Raw genomic sequence first — 22,538 nt, forward strand, 5'->3', positions numbered from 1 at the left:
TGCTGCTGCAGTTTTACTTCACAGGAAGGGTTCAAAAGGGTGGCCACCCACCTATCAACCCTTGTCCTGATGTACTTTATCCGGATATCCCTGCTGAGGCATTGCTGCTTGTGAGCAGCCAAGGAGAGTGGTGACCACCCTCCACTGGTTATTGGCTGTTCAGGCCAGCATTTTTCTGCTGCTTCATCTACCTGTCCCCATTTTTCAGTCTCCGGTGGTCTGTGGTTCTGTCCCCTGTATGAACACAACCTGCCCACTCTCCCATTTCAGGCTCAAACCTGCTTGCTAAAAATCCCAGGGGGACAGTAGCGCAGGGCTGTGGACACAACTTTTGGTGGGGGTCCCCAGCCCTGCGCTACTGTCCCCCCAGGATTTTTAGCAAGCAGGTCTGAGTTTGCGATGGGAGAGTGGGCAGGTTCTAGGAAAATGACATAACCCTGGGGGAAGTTTCTTCCCCTTTGAGTGATACACGGCTCCCTGCACATGCGCGGTCCAGATTCTGTAGATTTAGTGGTCCGTGAGGTCCAAAAGGTTGCCGACCATTGTTATAGGGAGTAACTAACTTATCCCCCCCCCCCACTTTAGTTGTATAGCATAATAAGTGCTTGTGACTCTGCATGTCCTCTGTACCATGTCTTCCAACCCCAGGTCGACCACAAGGTTTGGGATGTGTGGCATGTAAAACATATGGGTTCCACCAACCCTGAGGGCATTTAGAGTGTTGGTCACAACATGCTACCTCTGTGTAGGTTTTGGGGGTTACTCAATTCTCGACCTGATTCCCAAAGTTTGGATATGATCTCGGGCCCAATGTATTAACTTCTGTTGTATTATTACGTTTATCACTTTTATCTCTAGGCACAGATGGTGATGTTGACATGGACCGCTTCTGTTGACATTCAGTCGAGGACACACCTGGCTTTGCCACTGCCACATACAGGGGAACTTCTGCCATAAACAAATATTGGGATAACTAGGGGTACAATATTGATTCCTCCTCCTATTGGTGCCTCCCCCCCCCCCTCCCCTCTCCACAAGTCCAAACCTCAAAGACTCTGGGCAAAACCAATCTAATACAATAGCCAAAGACAAAGCAAACTACAACTAATAACAAAACAAAGATCGAAAACGTGAGACAAAAATATAAAACTAAGGAAACGTAATTTTAAATTTTTGGAAATAAAACAACAAAAACAAAGTAGTAATGGCATATTCCTAGTATATTAACATAGTGTACTACAGGGGTGGGGAGGTTATGGAAAGAAGAAGACGGGTATGAGGGAAGGTGCTCCATGCTACCTTCCGGCAAGGCGTTTCTGACCGCATCAAGCATGAGTTGGCTGGTCGAGATAATCCCTCTTCTCTGGAAGACCTGATCTCCCTGGCCTTCCAGACTGACATTCGCTTTCAAAGAAGATTCCAGGGGATAACTTGCTCACGCACGGCCTTAGCTCCCCCCTTGAAGACTTCCTGAGGAAAAGGCCTGGCGTCTGTCTTCAGGTCTCTGCCTTTACTGCGGACAGAGACCAGGAATCCCTGAGGGGGGCATGCTAGGTCACTCTTCTCTCCCCTCCACTCAGTGTCCCTCCATAGCTATCCAGCTTTGCCACAACAGCTCAACGCTTGCCTTTGAGGCTTTCATTGACTCTGGAGCAGCTGGAAATTTCATTTCAGCTACTCTTAATAAGGAATATGCTTGGCCTATGGAGTCATTATCTCAACCTACTTCAGAGGTTTTGGCTTGGGGTCCCTCATGTCACTCCAAACACCTGACCAGCTCTCATGCCTCTTGCTCTCTCCATTGCTGAGGTTGCTCCATCCATTCCTAGTCAGTATATGGATTCAAGGATGTCTTTTCCGAGTGCAAGGCCAGTACAGCTACCTCCCCACCAGTCCTATGACTGTGCGATAGACATCATTCATCAAACTCCACACCTCCCAGAGGTCTCTTTTACCCCCTCAGTCTCCCTGAGACCCAGACTATGAGCGAATATATCAAGGAAAATCTGCACAGGGGATTTATATGTTTTAAAAGTCCTCTTCCTCCAGTGGCACAGGGTTTTTGTTTGTCCAGAAAAAAGATGGGACTCTCCAGCCATAAATTTATTACTGTGGTCTAAACGCTAATACCATAAAGAACTTCTACCCACTAGTGCTCATTCTTAAGCTCCTTGACCATCTCCATGGTGAAAAGATCTTTACCAAACTAGACCTCTGAGGTGAATACAATCTAATTTGGATCAAAGAGGGGGATGAACGCAAAACTGCATTTAACACCAGAGATGGGCATTATGAGTACCTTGTGATGCATTTCAGTCAATTATTGCCCCAGCTGGTAATGCCCAATTAATGCCCCGGCTGTTTTCCAACACTTTGTTAATGAAGTGTTTTGTGACCTTTTATATATCTGTGTTGTTGTTTATTTGGATGACACGTCTGTTTGGTCTTACAAAGGCTTAGAGACAATGAACTGTACGCAAATGCAAGTGCCTGGTAAATCTCCCACAGGTGCCCTTCCTGGGTTACACTGTTTTCAAGGAGGGACTCTCTATGGATCTCCACAAAGGTTACAGCTATTTCTAACTGGCCACTGCCCTGCAGTCTTAAGGCGCTTCCTGGGACTTACAAACTATTACCAGCAATTTATCAGAAATTCTCCACATTGGTAGCTCCCAATATTGCACTGACCTGGAAAAATGGTGACGCCAAGAACTGGCCCTGTGAGGCAATTGAGGATTTTCATAGCCTAAAAAAAGCCTTTCTTTCTGACCCAGGTCTGGTTAGGCTAGATGTTATCAAGCCTTTCTCCATCCGCCGGAGTCCCCCTCTGGGGCTCGACGCTTATGTGTGTTCTTTTCAAGGAAACTCTCCCCAGCAAAAAATAATTACTCCATTGCAGACAGTGAGCTCTTAGCCATCAAGCTCACTCTGGAAGAATAACGCTATCTTTTGGAGGGTTCCCCTTACCCCTTGAAGGTCACTGTTTTTACTGACCATAAGAACCTCCAGTACCCACAGTCTGCTCCTCGCCTCATCCTTTAGCAAGCCCGTTGATCTCTGTTCTTTTCTCAGTTTGATTTTGTCATTACCTATAAACCCAGTTCTACTAACTCCCCAGCTGACGCTGTTTCTCACTTCTTTGATCCACAGGGTTCTGAGACTGCTGCTGTGCCAGAGTTTATCATCTCTACAGCTCACATCTGAGCCTTGACCTCTATCCAAGAATCTGCTATTCCCTCAGGTAAAACCTTAGTGTCACCTAAATTTTGCATAAAAGATTACAATAGGCACATAATTCAAAAACTTTCTGGTCATTGAGGCATTTACAGAACACTCATATTTCTCTCCTGTCTGTACTAGTGGCTCAACCTTCATAAGGATGTGATGGACTATGTCAAGGCCTGTGCTGTCTGTGCTCAGACAAAGTCGCCTACCTGCGCCCTGGCAGGACCGCTCTTTTCTTTGCCCATTCCCAATCCATTCTATGGATTTCATTACAGATCTTCCACCTTCCGCTGGCTTTACAGTTATTTGGGTGGCCGTGTATCACTTTTCCAAAATGGCCCACTTTGTACCCCTTACTGTTATGACATCGGCTGCTTCATTGGTGCCAATTTTTCTCTCTGAAATATTTAGGCTTCATGGTATGCCCATGCATATTGTATCTGACCATGGGGTTCAGTTTACCTCCCGCTTTTAGAAAGGCTTTTGTAAATTCCTGGACATTTCTGCAGAGTTCTCCTTGGCCCTATCCTCCTATCACCCACAGACTAATGGGCACACAGAAAGAGTTAACCAGGCCCTGGAGTAATATCTTCAAGCTCTTGTATCTGCCCACCATGATGACTGGGTAGCTCTGCTACAATGGGCAGAGTTCGCCCACAATAACCATGTCAGCTGAGCACTCAAGAGTCTCCATCCTTTATTATCTACCGCAAACACCCCTGCCTCTTGTCCCCGATACCCTGCTCTGCAAAAGTACCCACACTCAATGACCTGCAGAGAAACTTTAATAGTAGCTGGTCTTCTACCTGTGAGCATCTGAAACGCGCAGCTCTCAGACACAAGAAGTTTGCAGATTGGCATCGCCATAAGGTACCTTCTTTCCTGGGCAGTCTGGCTCTCCCCAAAGAACATTAGTTGCAAAATCCCATTTCTGAAGTTTGCTCCGTGTTTCATTGATCCATATGTTATTTAACCAGGTCAACCTGGTTTGTTATAAACTTTGCCTCCCTCCACATCCAAAGTTACCGAACTCTTTCTACGTATTACTACTAAAACCATTGGACCTAAAAGGTCCCTCACCGTTGGCTACTCCCGCACCTGATTCTGATTCAGAAGAATTAAGTCAAATTCTGGATTCCAAAATTTCTTGCAAGAAGCTAATGTATCTGATTGACTTTGATAGGTTTCGGTCCAAAGGAGAGATTGTAGGTTCCAGCTACTGATGTGTCTGCTCCTCTTCTTAGCAAGAGGTTTTGTCTTCGCTTACCCCTCCTGTGCATGCATGCAGTTCTGAGCCCTGGCTTTGTTCCTGACCTCTCTGGCTTGCTGCCCCCCTATCCTGCATTATCCCCTCTGGTGTGCTTAAGGACCACAACCTGGCAGCAGCCAGCAACGTAACACCCTCACCACTAGAAGCTCTGGTGAAGGCTTGGCTGCCGCTTAGAATTCTGTACCTTTACCCTTCTCAGGGCTCACACTACCCTTGTGCAAGCCATTGCGCCACCTCGAGGTTCTGTCTATCCCAGCGTAACATGAGTGAGCCAGCTAGTTGCTCAGCTGTGGCACTATATTGTTTTTTTATTTGTGCTAAAGAATGTTGTGCTCAATAAAGATACATGCCAGAGCCAGCGCTGAATTTTAAATGGAAGCCTGCTGTTTCATGTTTTAACTGTTTCATGTTTCTGACACCCCATTGCTACGGGCGATCTCACATATAATGGAGGATGTGGTCACCAAAGTCCAGAAGACAGCAGTGAATGGAGCTATAGAGGCATTTAAAGCCTATGACAGTTGCTGAGGGAAACCCTCCAACTCTTTTCGCTGGTCAGACTCCAGGACCCTAACAGTCTGGCTTTCTATAAACACAAGTCAGACAATACAAACCATTTCTTAAAGCCTTAAGACATGTAATATCTTTGTCTGGGCAGTACACACACCCCATCCAGCACATTCCCCACAAGGTTTTGGAACTTTCTGTCACAGGCCCCTAGACTCAAAAAAATGTTGCTTTCATCACTCCACAAAATGTTGCCTCATTTCTCTTTAGGGAATTCAATGTGTTCTTTAGCAAACTGTAACCTCCTCAGAACATCTTTTTTTCAACATTGAGACTTTTGCAGTGGCTTCTAGTCTGGTTTCACAGAGGTGTCTTAATTGTAACCATACTCTCAGGTAACTTTAGACCTTCTTTTTAATCTTCCTGGAGCTGATCATTGGCTGAGTCTTTGCCATTTTGGGGGTCCGCGGCTCTGGTCAGTGCACCCCCGAGCGGGGTCAGGAGAAGGAGCCCGCTGGGGGGACACCCCAGCCAGAGCCCCAGACCACGCACACCAAACAAATCCCTGGCTCAGGGAAGTGGGCAGGCTGTGTTTCACGACACACCCTGCCCACTCTCCCATCGCAGGCTCAAATCTGCCATGGCAGAGTGGGCAGGGTTATGGCGTTATGATGTCACTATGGGAGATTGACAACCGGCTCCCCGCGCATGCGCCACCTCAGGACCAAAAAAGGTTGGCGACCACTGTACTATATAATCAGCATGTAAAACATTTGCTGCCTTCCTTCCTTAAAGGCTGTAATTGATGCCTATTTTTTCACAGAATGAATGGCTCCACTAATTGAACTCCACACTGCTATTATTTTCACATTTCTTATGTTAAAAAAGTGGTCCAGATTCGGTACCAAAATGAAAACATTCCTGGATAAAGAGGGTTTAGTGTTTGCTTTGGACATGTATGGTGTCTGCATCAAAAAATCTGCCTTAGGAAGTCAGAAAGAGTTTGATCACCCCATAAGTCTGGCAAAAGACTTACTGGCCAACTGTTAGAAAAAAAAATCAAGTAGCAAGGATATCAAACGACTACTAATTTTTGCAGGACTAAATGGTTTAGAAAATTTAAACCCAAAAGCTGAAAGCTTAGGGCAAATAGAGTCTCTAAAACCCCACAATTTCATGGTATAATTCTACCAACAGTTGAAAACAAATTTTAAGCAACCAATTTAACCTGCACAGGTATGCCAGGAAAACTAATACTTACCTAACTTGATAAATTCAAGGTGGTTCATTTAACTAGTCTTCCAAAACTAGCCCTCTTCAAAAAAATAAAGATGGGTATGTATGCTGCCATGAAGCTATCAAAAAAGGAAAATTACGATAGGTAATTTTTAGATTTTCCATTTTTTTGACTGCTCTATGTCAGCATACGAATTCGAAAAAAAACAGGAAGGGAAGCTCAAAAATACCTGAGCTCACAAGGAATCCAGTGCGTTTTTTTTTTAAACCAAACTAACAGCAACAGCAGTTAAGGTTGTCAGTTCAATACAGTAATGAAGCAATGTGTAGGCAGGAGTCTAAGTTGCCGCCTACAGTAGGTGTCCAATGACACTGAATGAGCTAAAGAAAAGATGTCTAAACCTTTGCCCTATATGCCATACAGATGGTTTGGACAAGCAGGAAGCACTTAGGTGTTCTTATTCTTTGGTAGAAAAAGGAGGTGTTCTGAATCACATAGAGGGACTGAGGTGTTCAGGTATTCCTAGCGAGTACTGCTGATGTAAGATGGCTGGTCTACTGACCACGCTGTGAAAGCATGTAGTGAGAACAAACTCCTGATTAGATAAAAGGTTGGTGTAACCTGCGGGTTGAGGTCAAGCATGGGCAACAAGACTGTCCAGAGAAATAAGACAGAGATAAAGAAAGAAATAAGATAGATATAAAAGGTTCTAAGGTACCCAAAGATACAATCTTTAAAACTCTTTTGGCCACAATGACAGTCAAAAAAATGGCTGCTCCAGCAACAGCAGGTCCAGTGAGATCTGATATTGTCTGATGCGAGCAAAATCGAGCACAAGGTAGGTTGACTTTTGGTTTTCTTCCTGGGGAATTTATTCTTTGCATTTTTTTTTGCCTTAAAGAATGAAACAAATTAGGGAGTTGAATGTCCATTAGTAACTGATGAGAGATGAGACATCTGAAACCTGACCTTTCATTGTATTGAACCTAAGACCTATATCTGAAGGAGTTCCAGAATAAGTGGTATCCCTGGGAGCACTGCTCTAATACTGCTTGACCAAGCCTTTGGCATCTGGTAGCCATGATGACCTTATGGATGATGATGACCTTCATGCAATGGTCATACAACTGTAAAAAGTAAGGGCCTAATGCAAAGCAGAGAAATGTCTGAAAATCTTGATGTGGAGGAACATGAAAATAGGCATCTAATTGAAGAAACCAATCTGCTTGCAGAAACACTTGAAGAACAACTTATGCAGACTTCATCTCCAATGGTCATGCTATTTGACTCATCTTCACCATTAGCTTTCTTTAAAATGAATGGGGAAGAAGAGCCGCTCATGAAGCATTGTTCCTGAGGGAAAATCACCCCCTGTGACAGCAGGGTCTTCACATGTATCCATTTATCTATCAAGAGCAGACCTCCTAAATAGTCCCCTTCTTGTATTATTAGGAGTCTGTCCTAGGGAATGAATCCTTACTTTCCACTGGTACATCTGACAACTGCATAATCCAGTTCATCACCGAAGGGGTTCTGTCTCTCATAGGAACCTCGCTTGGGGTTGGGGTCTGCCACTCATGACTTGAGTCTAAATCGTATCTATTGTGTGTACAATATCTACGAATGATCGTGTCGTTATCTCTATGGGCAGGATCGGTGCTATACGATCGTTCGTAGATATCGTGCAGGATCGTTCGTTTTCCAACGATAATAATTGGAAGTGTGTACGTAGCTTAAGTCAATGGATACCAAAGGCAACCAGCCGACCAGCTCAGGTTTACAGAGATCTGTGGAAACTGCTAAATCATTACCCTGCTCAAGCTTCAATGGCTCCCAAGATTGGTGCAGTGGCAGGTTTACAAGCTTGCACCAGGTATTGAATGATCTGTTGTCTATACTCCACTGTAAAACATCACAAAAAGGCATGGCATAGTAAAGGGAGACCTATTGGTGGCAGAGACAGACCATTCCATTATGGGCTAAGGTGGTTAGAAAACAAGCTAATTTACAAAGTTGGAAAAATAAAATCTTCATACCAAAAAGGGCTGATATGGTGTGCAACTTACCTTCCCTGACTAGACTGGTCTTTGTTAGAGAATGGCTCCATGCTGCACATTTTATCACTTTTTGTACATAGCCACGTAAGAGAGAGAAGTGAAAGAAGGTTTATTTCAGGTAGCACATGCAAATGTGGCAGTTTTAAAGTGGGTAAAACAAAAAGTACTACTTCATAAAAGAATATACGAACATGTATACTCCATAGAATCAGGTAAAATGATTACACCTCTAAGTTACCATGTTAGTACAAGGCACAACTTTGACGGTAATTGTATTTTGTTTGCAGCATTAGAGAGTTCGCCCCAGCCCTAGAGGGGAATATATGGACAAAATTCTACTAAAAACTAGTAAACTAGATGGATTTTTTCATTGAATGCAACTTCTCCACCAGGTTTAAATGATGTTTTTTTTAATTTAAACCATTTTTCTAACCATATGAACCTCTCTAAAACAACAAAACAACTCAATTAGAATGAACCAACCTTCTAGTTTTAAGATATATTCTCTGCAAGGCAAGAATGTATATCTTTTAATCCCGCAACTCTAATACGTATCATGTTACAATCCTTCAACAACATAATTTGTTAGTGCAAACACTCACAAACAATACTGGTAGATACATACTAGCAACAATGTATACAAATATCTTTCACCCTTCTGTATGAAAGCAATACAAGAAAGTAACAAACACTAGCTGTGAAGTGTATTCAGATTTGATTATAAACAATTGCAGATAAATTAGACGTTAACATGTCTCTGAATCAATGTTACTATCTTTCCATATTGTAAATTTTTTTTTTATCAATAACTCTAATACTCTTCTATTACCACTGTATTATAATTTATATTGCCACTACTACAACTCACCTCTCCCAATGAACATTTTACATATACCTGGTGCCCAGGACCTGTCAAATCGGAGCGTAGACCCTAATATCTACCAGGTGAAGGTGGCAAGGAGGAACTTATCTGCATATGTCACACCCTCAGGAGATTCTCTGCCCATTTGAAAAAACCTCCTTCCTACTTCCAAATATAAATACTGCACAGGTTTAAAAAACTTGCGCATGCGTGTTCTAAAGCAGTGGTCGCTAACCTTTAACCTTTTACCAACCCCTGACCGCACATTTGGGGGGAGCCGGGTATCACTCAAAGGGAGGAGAAACCTCCCCCATAGTGATGTCATGAAGAAGGACCCTGCTGGGGGGATGCACCGGCTAGAGCCGCGGACCATGTTCCCCATAGATCTGAGCCTGCAATTGGAGAGTGGGCGGGTTATGTCCAGGGACACAGCCCGCCCACCTCCCTGAGCCTAGGAACTGTATGGGGGACATGGTCCGCGGCTCTAGCCGGTGCGTCCCCCCAGCAGGGTCCCTCTCCTGATCTCGCTTCGGGGTGCACAGACCAGAGCCGCGGACCTTCCAAACAGCGGTCCACGACCGCTGTTCTAAAGCACACATATCCCCGCAATGTTAGGGCAGAAGCCCTTAAATCTTAGCCTCGAGGTAACGTGCAGTACACTGATACAGACACCGTTATGCATGTAAACGTTCCTATAGCGTTTTTATGCACTTTTATTAGCGTTTGAGAGCTTGCCTTGAAAATGCTGGAAGATGCCTTTGCCAGGTTTTCCCACATTTGCCAGCGTTTTTAACGTGTTTTCGTCTCCAGTGCCTAAAAATGCGGGAAAATGTGGAAAACCGCTCTATTGAAATCATTGGAAGCATTTACCCGTGTTACTCCCGCGTTTTCTAGCATTAAACCCGTGTTTAAATCATTTAAACGTTGCAAGTAACGTTTTAGATAGCGCTCATAAACGTGCATCAAGGAAACGTCCTGGTGAAGATAAGCCTATTGGAATGCATGGGAATTTCAAACAAAGGGTAGACAACCCTTTTATGTAAGGTAAAAATTCTGTTGTTTGTTTTTTTAAGTGCAACACCCTTTTTAAAAAAAAAAAAAAAAAAAAAAAAAGGGTGCAGCACTGCCTCCTAATTCTCGATCGCTTAGGCCAGGGGATGGCAAACTCCGGCCTTAGGCCAGATATGGCCTAACCAGTAGTCTGTTCTGGTCTAAGGCCCCCCTGGTCAAAATGGCCTAATCCTGGCTGGCAGGGGTCAGAGCGGCATGCGGGGGTAAGGGGACATCGCAATGCATATGGAGGAGCGAGATTTCCCTTCAGGGGCGTTCCTGGTGGGGGGTGGAGCCATCAGCGCGGGACCCCGAGCAAGAGTCCGGCCTAGTGTGCCTTCTTGACCTCCTGAAATGGCCTAGTAGCCAAAAAAGTTTGCTGACCCCTGGTCTAGGCGATCGAGAATGAATGGGAGCACAAAGCCTCCATGGATACCTACGTCACGCATAGCGGGAGGCTCTTGGGTTCTCCTTCTGCACATACCCGAGCCTCTAGGTCATGCGCAGCAGGAGGCTTTTCATGAGAAGAGAGAAATCTGCCGATACCAGGCATGCGCAGTGAGATAGGCAGGTTGTTTTCTATCCTATGTCACCCGATGGGTGCCTAGGATGAAGAACAGGAAAAGGAGAGGCAGTGCCCGGCGCGGAGACGGACCCCGGGACCCGAAGGAGGAACCCTCCGGACTGATCGATTGCGCTGCACCATTGAAAGTTAATTTTTTCTGTTTTAGGCGTTTTTGAGTTTAGTTCCTCTTTAAATTTGACATTTTATTACACTTCCAGCCATATACAGTTACTATAACTGACCTAGTACAATAGAACATCGGTTATTTGTTATATAAACCAACACCCTCCCTCCTAATATGGAGCAATGCTTCCTGCACTACCCGTCCTACCCTGACCTAATGCAATTCAAACCTGAACCGTCATGTTATTAGACGACCAGCAGCCATTGGCTGTCATGGCGACGTTTATGCTTGATTGGACCAATGACAACACGCGTGCGCTGTAGACTTTAGGCGGGGCGGAGTATCGCGGAGGATGCCGGGAAGTCCTTTATATGTGTGGCACGGCTGCCCAGCGCCTGGCAGTGCTGTGTGAGCGGGGAGGAGAACGCTGCTTAGTGACGGTGCGGTGACACAATGGCGGAGGGAGACAACAGAAGCACTAACCAGCTGGTAAGCGCGCTGTGTGTGTGACAGCTGTCATAGGTGAATGTAGCGGGTGAATAAGCAGGGCCCCTCGCATTGTTTTCTCTTTGTGGTTATATAAGTGTGCTGCCATTGTAATAATATAAATCTATGGAGGAAGGCTGGGGCTGCTTGTAGCTGGCTGTGTCACAGGCCTGGGGAAGGGAGGGAGCCATATTATGGTCATAGGGAAGTGACAAGAACATTAGGGGGGTGCACCGGCCATAGGAATAGCCTTGTATCTGTCACTCCCTGCATGCAATGTTAAGAGGCCCTGTCACTATAACCACAGAACTATTCACAATTACCCGGCCTGCCATCATCACATAAAGCACAACTGAACCCAAAATTAAAAAAAAAACACACTCGCCTTTTTTCCCGCAGATTGGTCGATTTGTCGGGGGATTGTGGGAAAAGATTGCCGATCTCACTGCGCATGCGTGATGAGAGGGCTCCTTCTGCGCATGCGTGATGAGAGGGCTCCTTCTGCGCATGCGTGATGAGAGGGCTCCTTCTGCGCATGCTAGACAAGAACCTCCCGGGATGCTCTGCGCACCATTTCTGCCCTGATCGCCGCAGAGGTGCTGCACCCCTTTTTTTTATTTTTTGTAGTTCTCTCCATTGGTTTCCATTTCACCTTGGAATCAAATTCATCTCCTGTGCTTTGCCTTCAAATCCCCCCATAGTTCTTGTCCCACTTACCTTTCTGACCTGATAGAGAAATACTGCCCCAGCCGCTCTCTCCGCTCCTCCAATGACCTACTAATGACTTCCTCACTCATAACCTCCTCACACGCACGGATACAAGACATCTCTAGAGCTGCCCCAACTCTCTGGAATGGTCTTCCTCGTCCTATTCTGCTTGCTCCTACTTTCTGCTCATTTTACCTCCTGAGCAGTAAGCCCGAATGTGAAAAAAATTAACAATCTGAAAGTGGTAACCCCGATCCACGCTCAGGATAGCTAAAAAAAAATAAAGGCTTACCTGGTTTCATTGGCGTCCTCCAGCGTCCTGGCCATCTGATCCCATCTCCTCTGGCCGTGACCTCTTCCTCGATCTGTCCTCCGTGCGCTGATGTTCCCCGATGACTTTGCAGCCATCGCTAGGGGCGCGGCGGGAATTTCAAATTATTTTGTATTGCGTTCAAAACAAAATAACTGCATTGAATGCAATGCACTGGCTTTATATGTCCAAAAGTTGTACATTGTCTTTCATGAAAATTTATTTTACAGTATAATAAAAGTTTGAAACACAAAATCGTGTCAAAGTTTATAATTTTTTTTTTTAATTTATTATTTTGACATGATTTTGTGTTTCAAACTTTATTATACTCATACTAATATACTGTAAAATACATTTTCATGAAAGGCAATGTACTGCTTTTTTGACATATAAATCCGGACAGGAATGTACGGCCCAGGAGGTTAAAAACCCATCTTTTCAAACTTGCCTGCCCGTCATCTGCTGTCCTTTAAAACCGTCGCTATTTCCCACCGCTCCATATCTCCCATCCTATGGTGTGATACTTCCCCCACCTCCTAGATTGTAAGCTCTTCGGTGCAGGGTCCTCTCCTCCTCCTGTGTCACTGCCTGTATTAGTCTGACATTTGCAACCCCTATTTAATGTACAGCGCTGCATAATATGTTGGCGCTATATACATCTTGTTTATTAATAATATTATTAAGTCCTGTTTTATGTTTGTGCTGTAAACTGCACAGCTTGTGACAATTTGTTACATTTTATAGTAGGAATAAACTCGCCCTTTTTTCACTCCCTCCCTGGCATTGATATCTTCAGCTGTCTTGATTGACAAGGCTGGCATAGCTTGTCCCCCACCAGATGCTGCTTTTGATCCCGCTGATCCCTTATATTACACAATGGTGATATAGGGGTTGGATGGAGGAACTGTACAGCTCCCGGCAGGGGACACACTGGAACGGTCCGATAGCAGCCGAATTGTCGAATAAAGGCCCAATCTTATGGCATGCTGGGATTGTAACTTCTACTGTACAGGATACCTGCCAGCACAGATGTGTTGTAGTGATCCCTATAAATGAACCATTCTGTGTTGTACTCCATTGATTGATAACACTGACCCATCTGACTTTGAGACCCTTCACCTCTGTTACAGTGCCAGTACACACTTATGCTTTACGTGCTGCCATGGCCTACCATCACTCATCATGATTGAATCCAAGCATGGTGCTATTTAAAATCGTTTATAAACAAATGTGTGTAAATTGTCAACTCCATGTTTCAAAATAAGCTTTCTAAACCAACTTAAAGCGGACATAAACTCAAAACTTTTTACATTAAAGGGTAGACAACTGTTTTATTTAAAAATTGTAAACTGTAACACCTTTTTTTTTTTTTTTTTTTCCTGGAAAAAAAAAAAAAGGGATCCCGGGAGGCTAACGGCTGTCTTCATCGCCGTTAGCCTCCCGGGATACCTATGTCATGCATCCAGCTCTAGGCTGCTCATTCTGCGCATGCCTTGATCCCTTGAGACATGCGCAGAAGGAGCCCTTTCTTTATTGGAAGAAAAAAATTGCCATTCTCAAGCATGCGCAGTGAGATCGGCAATCTTTTTCCCCAAACTACATCTCCCGTTCTCGCACCTGCACAGTGCAGGATTGGGTGACGTAGGAAGAAGATGATGTCAGCTCTGGGCAGATACTGGGACCACGAGGGACCCAAACAAAGAAACCTCCTGACAGACCTGTAGGATTAAAGGTAAGTATGATTTCCTTATTTTTGCCCCCCAAAATATGCCTCCAGAATACCTTGAAAAGCCCCTTTACCCCTGTTACATGAGACATACGCAGAGGCTTCCTTTCTTCTGAAATTGCTACCTTCCTGGCTTGATTGGCTGTGCAAGAATGATCAGGCAAGTGAAGCCGGGATGTGTCTGGTATCTTGCCAACCAAACCAGCGCAGCGCAGCAAATGCTGAATGGAGCAATCAGACGGGTAAGAATCCCTATTGCAAAAGGGAAATCTCTGTCTATATGAAGGGTTTACAATCCTGTCGGGTGACAAAAAAATGCACAACGACTGGTCAATGACAAATGAGAAATGTCGCTGGAATCGATCGACCGTCCCGTGGATCTAAATTGGGCGACGATTGTTTCCTATCTATTGTGTGTACAGTCGTTTGGTGATGGTGGATTGTCCTGTGATACATTTTCACCAGTATACGTCGCTTCCTGCATCGCTCAAACAATTGTATCTAGTGTGTGTACATTATTGGTGGATTGTATTTGAACAATCGTATTGTTTTAGCATGTACAGAATTGTGCACAATATGTTGTTCTAACGACAATTATTGCACAATTATTGCACCCAGTCTGATAGGAAGGTTCACTCTCTTTATATTTCCTGAGATATATGCTTTATACTTCCTCTGCAGTGCTACTATTTGTATCTCCTTTAACCCTCCCCCTATGCATTTCTAAATTTTGGCTTTAGACACACTTTACAATTGTTGAATAGGCTGGCCAAGTGACAGACAGCAAAATATTTACTTTGCTTTTTTGGTACAATCTGCATTTTAAAAGTCTTCTTTGAAATCTTTTTTATATCACAAATAGTTGGTTTTGTGAAGGGCTTAGTGACCCCTATACTGGATAATAAAAGGTAAAATGTTAGTGCAGTTGGCAACCTAAGTTCTTTTTCTAACCAGCCTTAGTACATGGAACATGTATGTACTGCACATTGCTGTTTTCTGACATTCCAAGTGGAAATATACATCTGCAATTTACAAAGCACTTAGCCTAAGTGCTCTGTACTATGGATTTTCCCTTTCCTATTTGCTGGTATCTATATTCCCAGAAGTGAGTGTAAAAATGTTCCTCTAGCTTCAAATCACACTGCACATTGGAAAATCTTTTATTTTTACTCAACTAGTCTGATGAAGAAAAAAATAGATTTGTGTATAGATATTAGCTGCAAAAAAAATGTTCTTTTTTTTTTTTTTACCAAAAAGCGTTATATAACAGCAATATATTTCTCTGAAATATTGTATAATAAAACACTGCCGTGTGAGGTGCAAGGTAACAGAAACAAAAGCTGAGTAACGGCAGGAGACAACCAGTCAAGTCTGATAACATTTGTGTGCGTGAACATGCTTGGCACAAACTTTGTAGACTCATAACCGCTGCCGAGTCTGTTCCAAACGGTTTCAGGTAAATACTTGCTAAGGTTAGTTTTGAACTTTCCACCTGCTTCATTTTTAAAATGTTCCCACCCCTAATGTTTGTAGAAGGTTTCAGTCCTGTCCCTCTTTTCTTTCCTCAAAGCTGAACATGTTAGGACTTGGTCTCTGCTGATATTTTTCATAACTTTATTTTTGTTGCACATCCCTGGACTTGTTCTGTCTTATTTATATCTCTTTGTAAGTGCGGTGTTCTGAACTAGACATCCTAATTAAATACAATGAATTAGTTTTATTTATTTATCATACAAAATGTTACCCACAATGCTCTCTGAAACATCCATCCCGGATACATGGCACCTCCTCCTCCCATTAGTTATATTATTAAGGACTTCTTTACACATCTCTGTGCATAAACATGTTTTAAAGCCCATGTAATGCATGGTAATGTAACACAAAGTAATGCATTTAATTACCTTACCCTATAGCTTACCACAATGCACAGATTTTTTTGTCTGCTTCCCATCTAAGGAATAGCATGGCTTTATGCAGTGCAAGTCCAAGCAAGAACACCTGCACGCTATCCACTCTGCTCCTTGTACTTTAGAATTTGAGCCATGCAGATGTATAGAAGTAGCGGTATTCAGGTCTGGAAAGATTTTCAGAGATGCCCTCTACTCTGCTTGTGAAGGTCCCCCAGGATAATGGTAAAATTATATATTACAGGCTGCAGAGACTGCCAGCCTGGAGGAGCATTTTCATGGATGGGGTGAAGTAGTCCTGCTTTCTGATCGTGTCCTTCGCTGGGAGAAGCCATGGTTTCCAGCTGCTCTGATGGGAACAGTGTCTCTTATATTCCTGTAAGTATATTTACCCCATAAAAAAGCATCCAATTAGGAAAAATACCGTATGTATGTATGTGTGTGTATATATATATATATGTATATATATGTATGTAGGTGTGTATATATATATATATATATGTATGTGTGTATGAGACACACAAGTGCCAATTTGCGCTTTCTATGTTTGAATGGAGGAACATGGAATCTTGCTAGCTTGTACACTAAAAACAGGCGTATGGACCAAGGAGATGGAGAGTTGTAGTCTGCATGTAAAGATTCTGGCATAGTATTTTTGTTTTACACAGATTCCTGTGTTTAACTCATGTTTTAGAAATATAATATAAAAATATAAGAATTGCTTGTTTTAAAGATGCAGATCCAAGGATTTCATCCTAATCTTGATGTCACTGACTCATATAAAGCATGCAGAATAGGAGGTCAGCCATTTTAAAACGTCACTGGTTACATTTTATTTTTGGGAAATTATGTCATTAGATAGTGAAGCCAGAATGATTAGGAACGTACATAGCAGCTTAAATTTTTTTTTTCCATTTTATAAAGCTCCTAACTGAATATTTTAAAGATGTCACTACCTTCATGCCTATGATATGTAGATGAGGAATGATTGAGGGAAGCAGATATATGGATGGTCTGTTTTCCAGGCAGTGAAATTAAACTAATAGTCAGCTGTGTAATTACCTTCTCACATAAAGGATACCATCAATAAATAATAGATCAGTGTGACTTCCAATAACCAGCAGGAGCGGTTAGCAGTGGCAGCCAGCATATTCTCTCGGTACAGATTTTCTCTAGGGATTACACTAAAGTATGACCTCAGTGATTTCAGCACAGCGATCCAACTGAAGATTAGGTTATTTCCTGTCCTCATTGATTTGCCAATTACAGAGTTCTAAGAACATATGCACTTTAGATGAGTTTGATTGTTGTGTGACCCACTTAAAACATAAAAAAAATGTCATTTGGTTCACAGAATAAGCCTGATTTATGAAGATACTCTTTCTTTAGTGAAGCTGGCTGATGCAGCAAATCTTGCTAGACAATATCAAATCCATTTCAGGTTTGCTGGAACATCCATTTTCACTGATGAAAGTATATCTTCTCCAGCATTGAAGAGCTTTAATAAATTTGGCCCAATAGGTAGTGTGCAGCCTGTGCTGTTTTCAGCCAGTTTAAAATTCTTTGATCAACTCAATAACTTTTATTCGTTCAGTGAATGTTCTTTACAATGCATTTTAAACTATTATATACTATTTTCTCTTCTCTATAGGATGATCTATTACCTGGACCCATCAGTTCTCTCAGGCGTATCCTGTTTTGTTATGTGCCTGTGTCTGGCTGACTATCTCGTTCCCACATTGGCTCCCAGAATTTTTGGTTCCAACACATGGTGTGTATAATATGTATTGGTATATTATAATACATATAATATTATGGTATATTATATGTATTGTTGATAGTGCTATGGCTATAACTGGATGAGATCTTTATTGTTGTGCTTCATTTTGTAGGACCACTGAGCAGCAGCAGAGGCTGCATGAAATCTGCAGTAATCTTGTGAAAACCAGGCGCAGGATTATTGGATGGTGGAGCCGTCTTTTTGTCCTGAAAGAAGAAAAGCCCAAGATGGTAAACAACTCTTGCATAGTTTTGTTGAAATTAATTAGTTTTGTTTTTTAACTTTAGAAATTATTACACAGTAAAATAGTTTTTGAAGTTTTATAAACTCTACAAAATATATAAACAGTAAATCATGATCTCTTAGCATTGTGTATAAGCCTGTCAAAGTGCCCATTGCTCAACAGGGTTATCAGTTAACCTTAGAATATCCAATAACTGATGAATTTTTGCTTCTCTGCCTTGGCTTAGAACTGTGTTTCTCAATCCAGGATTCCTCAGAGGTTGGTCAGGGGCTGAGCCATAAGCAATTTATGTCTCCCAGGTCAGTTTAATGGACATTAACCTCCTGGGCGGTCATGTCGTCTGGATTTAGATGTCTAAAAGCGGTGCATTGTTTTTCATGAGGATTTATTTTACAGTATAATAGAAAGGTTTGAGTATAATATAAGTATAATATAAGTTTGAAACAAAAAATCATGTCAAAATAATAAATTAAATACATTTTAAAAAAACTTAATAATTTAACAACAAACTTTGACATAATTTTGTGTTTCAAACTTTATTATACTCGTACTATTAAGTTATACTGTAAAATACATTTTCATGAAAGACAATATGCAGCTTTTAGACATAATACCCAGTGCATTACATTCAAAACAGGTATTTTGTATTGAATGCAATACAAAATAATTTTAAATTCCCACCGCACCCCCTGCGATGCCTGTATGCGCCGACGTCACTGGGAACTCCCGGGGGACAGATCGATAAAGAAGCCCTTTTTTGTTTGCTTGAAGGTTCTATATTAAACGTATGCATTTTCTCTAATTAAAGAATGCTTTCAAATGTGTGCTGGCCTTGATTCATCGTCCGTAATGTTGTGTGTTTTCTTTTCTAGTATTTTATGTCTATGATCACAGCTCTTGCTGTTGTAGCTTGGATTGGACAGCAGGTACATAACCTTTTCCTGACCTATCTTATAGGTAAGTGTTTCCTGTATTTAGGTTTGGATATTCAGTTAATTGTGCACCAATCTATTTTAATGATTCTGGCATTTAGTATTAAAACCTCTTGTTATTCTGTTCCCAGCACGTTGTAATGAGTGGTATTCTGCCTCCTGAGCGTAGCCTAAGCAAGTCATATTCATTTATTTAATTGTTAGCAGAGGTAGTATAATATATTCCATTGCTCCATTGTTATTTGCAGGTGTTGGTGGCGTGAGTTATGATGATGTTGGGCGGATCTTTCGGACTTTTTTTATTGAAAGTCCTTGCTTGTTTTTCCCAATGGATATACATAGGAGTTTTCTTGTTAGGGGAACATAGTTGGAGCAAGTAACCTATTTTGCATTTAAAATTCCCTGTAATTGGTTGTTCTTCCCTTTAGCCAAGGCAGCCTAGATTGTATGATCTGTGGCACTGAAGCAAGGACTTCAGATGTCTTCATTGTTTGGCTTGGAATGATGCGATGTGATAGTCCTTGCAGATGCTGGATTTTTGGAATTTTACGCAGTAAATTGCATTGAAAAGGGTTTTTATTTATTTTTTATTCTCTTCTGTATTAATATTGGTAGTAATAATATTTTTTCCTTTGCTTTAAGGCCACTATTCCTCTTTAAGAACACTGCTTTTACTTGCAGTGACTAACAATTTAGTGGTTGAGATTGTGGCTTAGAAGGCATTGCATTTTGTTTATATGTCACATATGTGGATTTTATTTTATTGAGTATTATATGTAATTTCTTCCTTCTTTACAGTGAGTGTTGCACTTTTGCTTCCTGGTCTCAACAAGCATGGAGTTATTACAAAATTCGTAGGAATGGGAAAGCGAGAAATAAACAAACTTTTGAAGCAAAAAGAAAAAAAGAATGAATAATTTCCAGCTAATTGTTACACTGAAACTTCCATGGGAGCATTTTATTTTTGTTCTGTGTCTGGTATTTGGGGATAAATAATATATGCCTGACCTTAACATTGCCGATCACTTCCCCAATAACTGCCAACGCTGTATATTTCTAAAATTGTTGCACTGAAACTTGTAATGTTTCTGTAGTGTACAAAGTCTTTATCTCCAGTGTTTGACAAACTGCTGTAGTGTCCATGACCTGTGGACAAAATTCCTGTGTCCCTTTTTTTTGTATGTTTTCCTGTCCTCATCTTGTAAATATTTTTTGTTTTTATCCTTTATTTGTTTGTGTATAATGTTTTTATTGTGTTTGTTTTTTCTCTTGCAAGGTATGTGTCTTCCTGCTGTCAGTGGATGTAATAAAACTTGGTGTATAAGAAATTCATAGTTGTGTTTATTTTTATTCTTCTGTGCTGGGGGGGTTAAGTACAGGTATTGTTCAGGTTGCATGAAGAGTGTTGGGAAGTCAAGTATTGGATGTTTATTGTACGGTATATCTGAAGCATGCTTTAGCAGAGCCTGAAATGGTTAAACCCTATTTTTTTTGTTTATTCATTCTTCCATAGCCTCCATCACAACCTGCTTTACTAGAATGGGGGATTGCTGCACACATGAGGTTCATAGACCATAAGTAGGCACAGAACGGGTTTTGATGTATAAAATATATATCTTATTGTGTGCTGCTAAATCTTGGGTTTACTTTAAACATTATCAGGATCTACTACCAATATGCAAGTTCTCCCCAGGGCTGACACTGGCAATTTCCCTACCGCTGGTAAAACGAAGATGATGAATCTGCTGATACCCACCTCCCAGTCCTTTTAGGAAATGATACATGATCCCAGCTGGGACCCAGAGAGCAATAAAAACCAGAGCCCATCTCATTACATTAAGAACTTAAAAAAAAAAGATGCATGTTAATTATTTTAGGAATATTTGGATTGTTCTCTTCATGTGAGCACACTACAACAACTGAGTTTTGCGCTATAATAAAGCTGGTGTCCCTTGCACTAGAGCAAGAATGTCCACTATTGACATCCACAACGTGTCCCTCCGCCCACCTAACTGCAGTACTGGTGATGGGAATAAATGCAAAACCCAAACATTCCCTGGTGGGAATCAATTACTGCCATTAAAACACATGAGCCTGGAAGATTCCCACCAGGGATTGCCTTATAAATTGAGCCCACTGGGTCTCTTACCTGGAAAAAGTATGTATGTAGAGAATGATGTGAGGCTTTACAAACATACATACTGTTTCAGGTCATCAAAAAAAAAAAAAAATCAGTCTCCATACTGTGGTTATTTTATCTTGAATTGTCACAGCAATCGCTAGTGAAGGTAATCCATGATAAAAAGGCAGACGTGCAATGTACCACATTCGCATGCCAAGCTTGTGGTTCCAGTAGACTGGTAAACCAACCCAGCCATTGCACCTAACCATCTGACCATACATGTGCATGGTTTGGATTTTTCAGTGGAACATTTCAAAGTACTTTACATCTACACGCAACCCAATAAATCAACCATGCTGAAACGTACACACTTCCAATTATTATCGTCGGAAAACGAACGACGAACGTTCCTGCACGATATATATGAACGATCGTATAGCACCGATACTGCACATAGAGGTAACGACACGATCGTTCGTAGATATTGTACACACAATAGATACGATCGTTTAAGCGATAGAGGAACTATGTGCACGACAGGAAAGTGAACGGACGTTCGTTCATCACGCATGCTCTGAACATGGACGATCAACGAACGACCGTACACACGAACGATGTTCAACGATCGTCGTCCAATCCGATCCGCCGGTCCGGTCGTTCGTTTCCAGCGACTTTCGTCGGCGTCGTCGGTTACTTTTTTACGAACGATTTTTTGCCCAATCGATCGTTCGTCGTTCGATTGGAACGATAAAAATTGGAAGTGTGTATGCACCTTTAGAAAGATGGAATAGATGAGTATCAAGGAAAGACATTTGGATTTTGCAGGAGATAGCTTGGTAAGAGTTGTTTCAGTGGCATGCTGGGTGCAGGAACTGGACTTTAGGGGGTTGCATAAGAAGTTTGTAAACATCTAGTCAAACAATTTTGAATCGGCTTTGGAAGTAAAGGGTCTATGCAAAAATAAGGTATTTTATAAGAAAGTACTCTATGGTCAAGAGAGTTTTTTTTTAAATAAAATTGCTTGTCCAAACAAGGTAGGGCAGTGAGTGCCTTGAAAAAAATAGTTGAGGGAGATGGAGAATGGGGTCTAGAGCACAAGTCATGGGGTAAGATTTAGAAATTAGAGAAGGGAGTCAATGCTCAGGGTTGGATGATGAAGTTGTTGCATATTCATGTCTGCTGCCTCAGGGTCAGTAAAGGAGGACAGTGTGCTCAGGATTTGCAAAGCATCAGAAAGAGAGTTATGCTCATCATTATTATAGTTTTAGGTGAATGGAATTTCTGCTCATCAAAATAGAGGTTTTTCTGTTCTTGTTTTTTAGAAGGCTGTTTACCTGGGAAGACAAAAGTTTCCTAAAGTAAAGTGGAAAACAAACTTTGTTCATCAGTTTCAGGACTCTGTCATGATTAAAGCTCCCTAGTTATC

The 22,538-nt window shown here is 42.0% G+C and overlaps 1 protein-coding gene across 1 annotated transcript; it reads left to right on the top strand.

The window, feature by feature from the left end:
- The first annotated feature begins 11,232 nt into the window (after positions 1 to 11,232).
- On the top strand, positions 11,233 to 20,318 carry ARL6IP1 (ARL6 interacting reticulophagy regulator 1). Its single transcript, XM_072418966.1, has 6 exons — positions 11,233 to 11,386; positions 16,279 to 16,412; positions 17,686 to 17,805; positions 17,927 to 18,044; positions 18,931 to 19,015; positions 19,789 to 20,318. The coding sequence occupies exons 1-6, from the start codon at positions 11,351 to 11,353 to the stop codon at positions 19,905 to 19,907; spliced, it is 612 nt and encodes a 203-aa protein (XP_072275067.1). The 5' UTR covers positions 11,233 to 11,350; the 3' UTR covers positions 19,908 to 20,318.
- The last annotated feature ends 2,220 nt before the right edge of the window (positions 20,319 to 22,538 follow it).

The sequence above is a fragment of the Pyxicephalus adspersus genome, chromosome 7 (genome assembly GCF_032062135.1).
Source record: "Pyxicephalus adspersus chromosome 7, UCB_Pads_2.0, whole genome shotgun sequence".
NCBI lineage: Eukaryota > Metazoa > Chordata > Amphibia > Anura > Pyxicephalidae > Pyxicephalus > Pyxicephalus adspersus.